At 40.2% G+C, this 12,348-nt stretch overlaps 1 protein-coding gene across 1 annotated transcript in view; it reads left to right on the top strand.

Moving 5' to 3' along the window:
- shq1 (SHQ1, H/ACA ribonucleoprotein assembly factor) overlaps positions 1 to 11,092 on the top strand; it is a 50,805-nt gene extending 39,713 nt beyond the window's left edge. Inside the window, exon 12 of the mRNA XM_044122264.1 lies at positions 10,213 to 11,092. Within this exon, the coding sequence (XP_043978199.1) occupies positions 10,213 to 10,645 (433 nt within the window). The 3' untranslated portion in view covers positions 10,646 to 11,092. The remainder of the gene's footprint in view (positions 1 to 10,212) is intronic.
- Positions 11,093 to 12,348: the final 1,256 nt, after the last annotated feature.

Genomic DNA, 12,348 nt, shown 5'->3' with positions numbered 1-12,348 from the left:
TACATTAGGATATCTATGAAAGGTTCACTCATTTCAGTAACTCAGCTCAAAAGTTAAACACATCATACAGATGAATTCCCTACAAACTCTTTTAAAGCTTTTTTTGTTACTGATGATGATTTGTTGGTAACAGCTAATGAAAACAGAACATTTCTGATTAGATTACAGACTAATAAAAAGACCTTCATGTAGAAATGTAGGTCTAATGAAAAACATGTTTAAGTTGTTTTCAAAGTCTGCCAAAATATGGGGGAAATTTTCTGCCATAATTTGAGAGCACACATTCTCAGTCTGAAAGCAGGATTTTATGTCTTTTGTTCTCAAAACTTTCAAAACTTGTGCTTAAATTTTCAATCTGAAAGCAGGTTTCATGTCTGTCTTTTCAAAACTTATAATGCTTGTGCTCAAAACTTCTGCTCTCTTCCCAGTATTCACTGTTCTTTCTCAAACGTTTCTCCTCACACTCAAAACCTTCCTCTGCTCTAATCAAATCTCCGCTTGGAAACATTTTCCACTAGTACTTGGAACAAAAGAGCACCGTCACCTGGCAACTTCTCAGCCAATAGAATGAAAGTGATATACTGGGTGAGTTTGTTTCCTTCTAGTGGGTGTCCCAGTGCTCCCTCCTTCCCCACCTCTGTTCACCCCACCCCAGTCAGAAATTGAAGTAGCAAAGGTTGTCACGGCAACTGGCGAACATTGATCCATAGTTGTATTCAGCTTTACAATGTGATTTATTTGCAATGTGGACACCGAGTGAAATGAGTCTGCTCTGTTGTGAAGGTTTGATGTTGAACGGATGACTATGTCAAACTGGCTGCAATGCTAAGGAAGCAGGAGAAGCTAATAGCAGCTAATAGCCACTTTCGATGCTGCTCAGTCAAGCTGCAGAGCGCTGTCCCAATAAAACTCTCCAACAACATGTAATATATTGCTAAAAGTGCATAGACAGTACTTATATGTTCATAGTTGGTGTTTGTACCCAACTGTCATGACAATTGCTATGCCAGTTGTTAGTGCCATAGCACATTGGTTTTGTTTATGTTGACTTAAATAAACCAAAAGCTTAGAGCTAACTTTATTCTCACTGTGTTCATATTTTACACAATATACATACATTACACAACACAGAATAAGCTAAATTTATTATTAGTTATTGTTTTGAAAAAAAAAAGAAGTCACTAGAGGAATTGAAAAGTCAATAAACATAGCGACAAAGTGAATAAGTTGACGAGTGCTTCTTTCATCCTGATGACACCCTCATCCCTCTGCTCATCCCCTCACTCCACCATGTCTCTTGGCTTTGCCAAATTGGCTAGAAGGAAGTTCCCCTCAGGGTCTTCTTCTGTGGTTTTCCTGTCATTTACTTCAGTGGATCTTGGTTCAATGATTGATCAAGTTGGCTGTTGGCATTGTTTTCTGCACCGCCACATATTCCCCTGAGTGAGATCAGTCCTTACCTGTGCTGCGTGGAAAGATGAGACGTAATGGATTCCCGGCCATATGACGCCTCTATCCTGTCATTGCTTGTCGCCTACAAAGCAGAAGTGATCATCTTCGCATGATGGCTATGCGATTAATGGATGTACGCTCACTGTGGGGGGCTGCTTGATTTATCTGTTCTCCCAGTCATCTCATGGGCACTTCTCCTTCTAAAGTTCCACTGACTGCCAGGATGTCTGTCTCAGATTTACTGCCTTGCCAAAGACTTCAACATGATTTAAGATCACAGTGTATGGGATCTTTCTTACCCTTACACAGTGAGTAAGAGCAGCGTTTGACTGTGTGACCTCCTAGTAAGTTATGTTGCACACCAACCCTGATTTTTGCTGTTCAGTTTGTCTTCTTTTTCTGTAGCTCCAGACCTCTGTTTCCCTTCAGAATTCTTCTTGATGAGCTTGTTTGATCATACTGTTAAAAGGGCACACCATATTTGAGGAGACAGAGGCAAGAATGAGGGTTCAAAAATTAAAACTTTCTTGAACTTTTCTTTTGGTTCAACTTCTTTGATTTTCTGTGAAGAGAAAAAAAAAGAGAGAGAGTTAAATTCCCAGTCCCCTGTGTCCCAAAAAAAAGAGAGGGAAAAACAAAACCCCAAAAGTATTAACAGAAATTTGGACCTGGTGAGCCGATCAAAAAGAACAAAATGGTACTGCAGGTGACCAACCCTATACAGGGCCGTCAAAACCCCTACTAGTACTGGACTAAAGCAAAAAGAATCTACTGCAAAAGAAAGATTGAAAACAGAACAACTGGTCCCACCAGGCCATAATAATAAGGCTAACAGAACTACCGCATGGCAGGCTGGAGACGTCAGCTGCAGCATACAGCTACTGGAGATGTGCAAGCACCGAGTCAGGACACATCCTGGTGGTGGTAGTGGAAGGGAGGGTCTCCCACACACGTTGAAACCCAGCCTATATATGCAGACCAACAGCGCCACAAATTAATGTAATCAAATTAATTACCAAACATAAGAGATTATCCAAACTCCAAAATATTAAGAAAAAACAGAAAGTCAGTCTATAAACAAAACAATCTAGAAAAATAGACAAAAATAATTAGAATGTGTCCGAAAACATGACACATCCTTACATCAGCATTATCTCAAGACTCCAAATACACCAAGTGCGTCTTCAATTCATTAGTTCCAAGATCCCCCTGCAGAGATTCTGCACAACAAAGAGGACAGTAGAGTGGAATAGAATATATTTTATTGATCAATATACTTTATTGATATTGCTGGGGATTTGCTATTTCACCAAAGGTGTCAAGTATTAATAATGCAAATATAAGCGATCAAATTTATATTTTATCTCTGGAAAAACTTAAGACACTACTATACTGAACCCCATTGAAAACCTTGTGAGAAAATTAGATGTAAGTTACTCAGAGTTGGGCATTGTAAGTCTGATGGCCACAGGCAGAAAGGATTTTCTGTGGTGCATTTAAAAAAATGGCTGAAGAGGCTCCTGTATCTGGCCAGCACGTCATAAAGTGGATGAGACTTGTTGTGTAAGACGGCCTGCATCTTGGACAGGATCCTACTCTCTGACACTACTGTCAGTGTCCAGCTCCTCTCCAACAGTCTCACTGGCCTTGTGGATCAGTCTGTTCAGTCTGTTGTGTCCTCCACCTTCAGCCTGCTGCCCCCAGCACACCACAGGTCAGAGCACTATGAGCACAGTTTGAAACCAGACTTTTATATTGTTCCAACTATATAGAAGTTGGAACTATCACTTCCAACCCAGAGCCCATTCGTCTGGGTTGATGAACCCAGAGGAATGGGCCAGAACTTCGGCAACGTATTGTGAGAAACCTTTGGACGAAAACCAAAACGTTTGACTCGAGTCATTCAGTTCAAAGGTAATGATACCAAATAGAGTAAAAATTTATGAAATTTCTACATTAATTAGAAGACATTAATAAAAGTTTTAACTTTGGACTGTGACATAGAAAAAGGTGAGTCTTTTTATTCTTCTCATTATTACTTGTATCCAAACTTATAGTTTCGACTATATATGGTTCTGGTAAAATGATCTCTACTTTTCTGTGAGGTCAATTTTTTAGTTAATGCTTGTAACATGATACAATTGCTAAAATACTCAGTGGGGTGTGAATATTTTTAGTATGGTATGTCTTGTAGTCGGATATGACATGTTTCTGAAATTTGACAGTATTAAGAAAATTTACAGGTTACTACCCTACAGACTCTGTCATGGTGAGTCGCAGATGTAAAACCCGAACAATACTTATCTTGTAAGATTCAGCCAAGAAATTAAATCCTCCTTTGAAGATTCTTCGAAGGAGGATCTTCGAAGGATCTGGCCCAGGCGTCATACATAGTGTTACAACAAGATCTTTGTTAAAAATGAGCAGCTCTGGGCTGCATCACTCAGCTGTCAAATGGTTATCTTGGATACTTTAAAATAAAGGAGATAAAGGAGCTGCTCTGTCTCAGCAGTGATGGAGATCCCAATGGGTCCCGCTGGGAAGAACAAAGACACAAATGTCACTAATCTAACGGGGATAAGTAGTGCAGATTTCCTCTCAGCATGGGGCCACTCCAGATTTTGTCTTGAATACACATGCTCATTTTAAACAGACAACTGCGCCTGCATAATTTGTTCCTCTCATGTTTGGAGAGCACTCCAGTTAATACAACTGATTATGTGCTGTTTTTTTCTTGTCATTGTGGCTTCACAGGCTGATATTTTGAGATGGAGCCCTATAAAACTAGGAATCTCCATGGTTTCTGAAGCACAGAGAAATCACAGGCTTGAAACTGATGAGAGCCAAATCTTTACAATGTTTGAATTAAATATCAGTATAATACAAAAATGAAGTGTTTCTTAATCAGAAAAAAATGGATGAGATGAGTTTTACTTAACGTAACAAGATCAATAATTCTGCTCTCATTTTAACACTAAAATGTATGTTGTGCTAACCTAACAGCTCTAATGATGAACATTATTTCAACTAACGCATTCAAATACATCAACACAGTATTTGTTGTGTTATGGTATTTACTGTCTGAATATATATATATATATATATATATATATATATATATATATATATATATATATATATATATATATATATACGTATATGTATATACCTGTCATGTCGTTGTGCAACAACAATAATAAGTCTAAGTCTAGTTTAACAGAAGTTAATGTGCTAAATTCAATTCAGATTATTTCTTCCCTTGGAAGACTACAACTCTCAAGCACCTATTTAGATTTGATGTTATAATTTACTAGTTCTATTGTGCCCTTAGATATTGTATTTATGTTTTTATTTTGTTCTTGTTTGCTTCTTGTTTGGAAGAATTGAAGGAACGTGAGGAGAGGAAAATGGAAACTGCTCCATCACCCTCTTCAAAATAAGAGCATGAATGTTAACGTCTATCTACCTGTAACATTCTTAACTGTGTATAAAACTTCAACACAGATGTTGAGTTTTATTCAACAGAAAGTTTACATTATAGGGATTGGATCATCCCTATTATCCATTCACTCATCCATTCATTTATCCATCCATTCATCTATCCATTCAACAATTGATCTATCCATCCATCCCTGTTGTATGTGAATCTATAACAACAAAGAAAGCTTCACACATTTGTTTGTGAAAGGAAGTGGGTAGATCAAACAGTGTCTTTAGTTTACATTACTAATATTTGAAAAACATGTCAAGCTTTAAAATTATTTTGAACAAGAATGATTCCCAAAGTCAAATCTGTTATCCTTCCACATAACACCACCTCAGACTGGCATCAGACAGTTGATTGATCCCCGTCTCATTGTCTCAAAGCTACAGTAAAGCCTTTTTTAGGCTGCTGTGAAACCAAACTCAATGTCTTAATGTATAAAGTCATCTGTGTTTCTTATATCTGCAGCACTTATCAGCATCTGGGAGGGCCATTCCGGTGTTTAGTCACACTGAAGAATTGCATCTCCTAGTTGTCAGCCTTTATCATGCTGCCCCCCCCCCCCCCACACACACACACACACACACACACACACACACACACACTTTCTTGAGATAGTGAATGAAGCCTCCACAAGACTCTCAGAGGGATTCCAGTGGTTCTATTACCCAGATTTCTATATCTGAGGACAAGCTTTATCTGACATGTTTTTCAAGACCACGGGCTCACTGAATGAGCCACTCTCTGAGCAAACATGAGCTGGATGAGAGAAACCCAAGACTGTAATTTAACTTGGCTTCACAGACACAGGCGGCCCACATACATGGAGACGCTCTCTCTGCCCATTCTCGCCAAATACTTTGGCAAGTGGAGGCATCTTTGTCTCAGCAGAAGTTTTCCAACCTTGGAGAAATAAAAAATTCTCCTTTCCACAGTTTAATGAAGGCAAGACACAACAGCAGTGTGGTAATGACCGGATTGTGTACAATATTATCCCTCCCTCATTCCGAACAGAGCCTTTGTATCCACCGCAAACAGAGCTTCTCCCACCACAGAGTGAGGGGGGGGAGTGAAAACAAGCGCCCCCCTTCTCCATTGCTATCTCAATAATGACTTCCCACGGGGGGAAAGAGAATACAGGGCCGTGACTGAAGTGGCTCTACTGCAGGAGGCCCCTCTGGCCTCCTGCAGTAGAGCCACTGCAGGATGCTCCCACAAAGGCTTCTTAGTGCCAGGTACCTAAACAGAAATCTTACTGGCTCCCTCACCCCTCGTCCTCATCAGCAATGGTTACCGTTATATATCAGTGTACCCTCGGCCTCCCATTGGCTCTTTGAAAACACAATCCTACACGACAGGGGTTTAAGATTCTCGGGTGCAGGGATTTTCTCCGTCTCCAGAGAATAGAGGGATTTTTGTTTACACATGTTGTGAATCAGTTTTTCAGACAGCTAAGGAACTGGAGGTGGAGTGTTTTTCTGTCCTACCATTGGCATTCCTGGTGTTTTTATCAGTTGATACCCATGTTGTGTAGAAAATTCCAGATATGGTGGGCAGTAATGTTGTAAATGAATTTTACGGGGTTTCTATTGTTCTTCTGTCCATCCACCTGTTTGTCCATATGGCATCCATCTGTTGTTCCATTTGTCAATTCTTCCATTCCTCAAATTTCTTTTCTTTTTTTTTTGGTATATTTTACACTGAATCCTGATTGTTGAAGAAATACCTGTCCTCCAAAGGACAATTATAATTTGAATTTTAAAAGCTGAAATTTTGACATGAAAAAGACGAGGAAAACCTTTGTTTTGGGTATCAGTTTGAAATGAGATGTCAATGCATGTCAGACTAGTTCAGAGTAAACAGAAAGCAGCAGTGTAAGATGTTAGAAGCCATCTTTTACCTGCTACGAAGATTAAATTTAAAATTTACCAATATATGGAATGAATGAAGTAACATTAAAAGAACGCATGAAAGTGTAAAATTTTTGTGCTAAAGAGAGTTAAGGCAGCATAATATGACAAAATCTTCTCATGGCAATAATACTAGTAAATATTGTGGCAACAAAACCCTTACGTCTCTCTCACCTGTTCTTCCATCACTCTGCGACCTTTAGTATTTTGGACAGTGTCATTTCTGTGGACATCTGCTACTGTGAAACTATACGACTAGCTAAAAGTCACACTTGGGGCAAAGCATAACCCACGTACTGAAGCCTTAGTCCTCGTGCCGGTGGTTGCAGGCTCGATTCCCAGCCTGGCAACATTTGCTGCATGTCTTCCCCTCTCTCATTAATCTGTTTCCTGTCAAACTACTATCAAATAAAGGCTATTAGAGCCAACAAAACCTTTAAAGAAAAAAGTTACATTAGCATGAAAAATGTAAGTTCAAAACACTTGGAATATATTTTCCAACAATTATTGTATTCTAAATAGTGCTTTCAAACATGAGTACATTTCAGACGTTTTGTGTGATGTTTGACGATGTTACTAAGTGTACTGCGTGAATTCTCTGAGCTGTGCAGATTCCATGTTCACTGTCAGACAGTTGAGATTAAATTTTTGTGTGAAGTAATTTCCTACAATTCTCATAATAAATTCCCCACAATCTGAATGGATTCTAGAACCCCGTTTCTTCTCCAGCAGGTTAACCATCACACACCTGTTAGTGCAGCACAGAAGGGCAGTCATGCTGCACATTCTTGGAACTGGTTGTTCCAGGTGTCAACATTATCACCTCAGTATTGCATACAAAAGTGTTCGATATCAACACCTTTTCTTGTCAGACAGTTTATTGCATATGCAGTCATAAAAATGTACCTCTGTGCAGACCTGTCCAGCAGACATCCGCTTTAAGTCTGCTTCGAGGACAAATGGACTGAATGGAATGAAGTATGCCTGAGGCCTGAAATTTTAAGCATATCATCTGCATATACACCAATAGAAATTGGAATGGCTCAAATACTCTTTTAGAAGTGTGTCACAAGCTTCTAAAAATCCAAACTGTCTTCAGATTTTTCTGACACATTTTCTGCGAAGTGTTAGTGTGTGCAAGAACAAAGAGTGTTCCGGCCCACCGCCCCCCATTGCCTGTTTGTTTTCTTCTCCTTTCTCACACTTCAAAATGGAATGTGTGTGCAATAGATACAAAGATAGAATAAGATCTGCTTACACAGCCCCTCCGTAGGTCTTGAATGAATGTGCACCCTCCACAAACACCATTCACCAGAACAGGGCTCTCATTAGGACAGCATCAAAAGGAGGAGCCACCCCGGTGTTCAGCAGTCGTTTAATTGGGCCAGAGAGGGCGAGAGGGGTAGAGTGTGTGTGCATATGAATGGCAGAATAGTGGTCCCTTCACACACACACTCTTGCACACTTTCTCCAATCTTGAATGGACATATCCTGAATGGTGGTGATCCACAGAGGTCTCCCATTCAGTAATCACCATGGCAATGGGGGCGGCACACATGTTCTAACCGCACCAGGGGACAAATTGCAATCACTTTAGGTTTTGGCAGCTCAGTGGACTTTCCCAGCGTAGATAATGTGCAGCCGGGGTCCTCCACACAAAGGTAATGCCTTTACAAAAAGAGGGCCCATGCAGGAGGACAATTGTCAGCAGCACAACGTCTAACACCTAGAGTAGTCTGCTACCTCGTTCACAGTGACACCACTGTAAAGTCAAAGTGACAGGACAAGAATGCTGTTTAATGTACTACCTAATGAGGGCATTCTTCTAATCCTAATCTCTGGAGAAATCACTGGAGTAACTCATGGTCTGAACTTTTATTATCTGGATTGCAGTCAGACTGGACTTTACTGCAGTCTTTTCAGCTGGCTTCCAGCTTTCATTCCGCAGGATCTATTCAGACTAACCGCTTGTTTCGATCATGGTTGGTTGCCCTTTTTCTATCTAACAAACATTACACACTCAGGAGAGCCAGTGATAGATCTTCCACAAGGTTTTCACTCACAACCACAAGCTTCTATGTGTTTTGTTGGTATTCTGTGTTATAGATGTCATTATTGAAAAGTGGATGTTAAGTTGATTTTTCTTTAAAATGGTTTTATAAGTACAACCCTGAAAATTAATTTGTATGTGACCCAAGGTATGTCTTGGTCTGACAATCCAAGATGCAGTCTTAGGGAATAATTTACGACCCCATTAACTTTAATGTGTTGCAGTTGCTGATTACATCATTGGACCCAATTTTCCATCGGATAGAAAACTTTATGTATTTGATTTGAGAAATACATCAATCAGCAGTGTGATGTAGACACATGCTGAGGATGGCACACAACATTTTTCCTTGTATTTAAAAAAACAGTTGTATTGTCAGATTAAGATGAAATCTCCCACACATGGATCTCATGCATGTGCATCCAGTGAGTTCTAAGCCACATCTCCTCTGTTCCTCAATCCCAGCTGCATTGTCAGAAAGCACAAACTGCAACAAACTCTTCTTTGATTGATTAGGGTTTATTCACACCAGCTCTGTGCAGTCCGCTGTAATTGGTCTCTAGTTCGTTTGCCTAAAAAGTCTGGTGCCTTTGGGGAGGTGCGATTTTGCTCTGTCACACAAAAATACAAATAAAATACACCAACACTTGTGATTCTAGCATGAGAAAAATGTTAAACAGTCCAAGTTGTGTGAATACTGTCTCCAATGCCAAACTTTGAAGTATGGGTATTGCATCTTGTAAAGTATGAAGTGATTCCATCAGCCTCCATAACTCCAGTCTCATTGGTCCCGTCTCTTTCTGTTCACAGCCCCAAACATCTTCTTTAATCTCCCCGTACTCAGAGGTACATGTGTGTACGTGTTTTTCAGAGCTGGATGAGTTGGGGGGCAGGGTTGATCTGCCTCTCTGTGTAATCCCTTGCAGTCTCTTATCACCTCTCGCCGAGAAAGCAGCAGTTTGGGGAACAAAAGGTCCCGAGCCTCCTTGTATCAGCAGAGCTCATCTTTTACATTATTAAACATTCATATTTCCATTTTTCATTGAGCCCCTACCGCCTCTTTAAATAACAGGCTATTTAGCATTCATACAAGAATGGGATTTGCTTAATGAGTATTAAATTTGTAGATGGTTATCCTGTGGCTATGTCTTTAGTGTGCCAAGCCGGTCGATAAGTCAGCCGTCATGCCTCTTTCTGAGTGAGGCAGTAATACCGATCAGTTTGTAGTTTGATGTCTCTTTGTCTTCTCAATCTGAGTTGTCAATGTAGAAACTCTCCTTTTAAAACTTTTTCTCTCTTTTTCTTGGTAATCTCAGTTCCAAGAAGATGTTGGAGTTGGCCAGCCTGCTGCAACACACCCCGCTTCAGAAGAAAGATTTGGAGCTAGAGCTTGATGAACTTGAGAGTGCGGCAAGGATGGTGGTGGAGGAAGAAGAACAAGCCTCTACAGAGAGCAGCAGCAGTGATTCATCCAGCGAGAGTGAAGAGTCTGAAGCTGAAGAACAGGGCTGCTCTGACTCCAAGCAGGGAGGAGGAGAAACATGTAAAGACAGCCCCTCGCAGCCCAACTCCTCCCCCACCTCTCCCATCCCCCACTTATCCTCCAGTGCTCTCTCCCCATCGGTAAACAGGAAAGCAGGCGTTGTGAGTTCAGACTCTCAGGGCTGCAGGCAGCTGATCCAGGAGCTGGGGAGACAGATGACAGAGGAGCTGAGGATCTCTGCAGAGACGTTGTTCGCCGATGAGTGACGCTGCAGCGGAGGCAGAGGAGCCATCTGGGAGCAGCAGCAGCTGCAGTAGAGGGACTTTGTTAGAGGAGAGTCCTTGCAAAACCCCCCTGCTCATCATTCAGACGCACCAAGGCTTCATTAGCTACATACAAAACCATATGCAGCGTCACATCTTCATGAATTAGTTCTGTTCGTGTAAAGAAAGTTATTTTTATTAAATTCTTTCATATTTTATTGCTATATATACTTGATTTAATGCAGTAAAAATGTAATGTTGTAGCTTAACATAATTCAGACTTTATATGCTTCAAACAAGAAATTCATAATGACTTACATTTGATGTGTGTTTGTAAATCTTTGTCCTGCCAATACCAAATGTATCCAATCTAGAACTTCATCAGCTTCATGCAAAGTTATGTCAGACTTGAATTTTGGACTCTTCTAATAAAGAACTTCAGAAATTGAATTTTTTTTAATAAATTGTTTGTTATAGTTTAGATTTTATGCAATAATTCATCTTGGAGGGTTATATTTTGCTGTGAAAGTATTTAGCATAGCTGTCATTTCAGTCATCAGTCATTTGAAATAAATCCTTATTGTTTATGCATTGGCTGGCTTAACTTGGTTAGAAGTAGTGATGCGCTAACCAGAACTTAATGGCTGATTTTAAATCACCATTCACTGGTTGTTGTAAAGGTTTGTTTGACCAAAGACAAGTTTTGCTGAAAACATAAAAACAAATCAACCTTGTAATCTAGTGAACGGACACTGGCCAGAAAGAGAGTTGGAATCAGTGGCTTCCTAGCCTTCAGCTGGAACAACGCGCCGCCCGCTTCCCCCTCTTTTGTTTTTGGGCCCAATGTTTCTGTTTGACCGGTGAATAGCAGTGCTCTCAAATTTTTGTTTTATTTTATTTTTTATTTTTTCAACTTTTCTGTTTATTAGGAGTTAAGGAAACAGTGGATCGTGGCAATCCGGAGTGCTAACTCAGCCATCAGAGCTCACACTCGAGTTTGTAACACCGGCATTTCAAACCTGACCACATCAGAGAGCCTGCGTCTGAAAACGGAGCTGAACCTGCTCTGTTCGAGTGGAATCATTTCTCCCTTCCACAACCAGGGGTTTGGGAGAGAAGGCAAAGACCACCGCCAGACAGCGAGGAGGAGCTGACCCATCAACTAATGTCTGGAACATGATTATGCCTCGGCTCCAGATCCTTTGTCTGGTGTTGTTTGGTGTTGGAGGAAAATATTGCTCTCTATGAGGAAACCCTCCAGCTACAGGAACAGGTGGAGCCTCACGCTGAGGCAGAGACTCGGCACCGTTTTGCTTCTTCCAACATGGACATCAGATTCTTCACAAGGTGAGACTGTGTTTTAGTACGCGTCTGTGTTACTGAATATGAAATTATTTTTAAACAATTCTTACATGAGTTTTATGCAAAAGGAAAATAAAGTGTTTATTACAGATCATATAAATTACGTTTAGCACACAACCGAGTGCTCTTCCAATACCAAAGGCAGCAGCGCCATTTATTGTGGAACCAGAAATGTTTTACTTTAACATTTAGTTTCCTGAGATATAAATGCTATATATTTATTATATTTTTGTCAATGAAGATGTAAGCTGCCTATATAAGAAAGTATGTGCTAAAGTGGGCTACATGCAGAGTAGGCTGAAACAGTTAATAGGAGTAATTGTGATGAACTGATTATTTAAATA

This window comes from Gambusia affinis, linkage group LG07 (assembly GCF_019740435.1).
Source record: "Gambusia affinis linkage group LG07, SWU_Gaff_1.0, whole genome shotgun sequence".
Classification (NCBI taxonomy): Eukaryota; Metazoa; Chordata; class Actinopteri; order Cyprinodontiformes; family Poeciliidae; genus Gambusia; species Gambusia affinis.
Note: the sequence above shows the minus strand (reverse complement) of the source record. Positions and strands in the feature narration are given on the sequence as shown.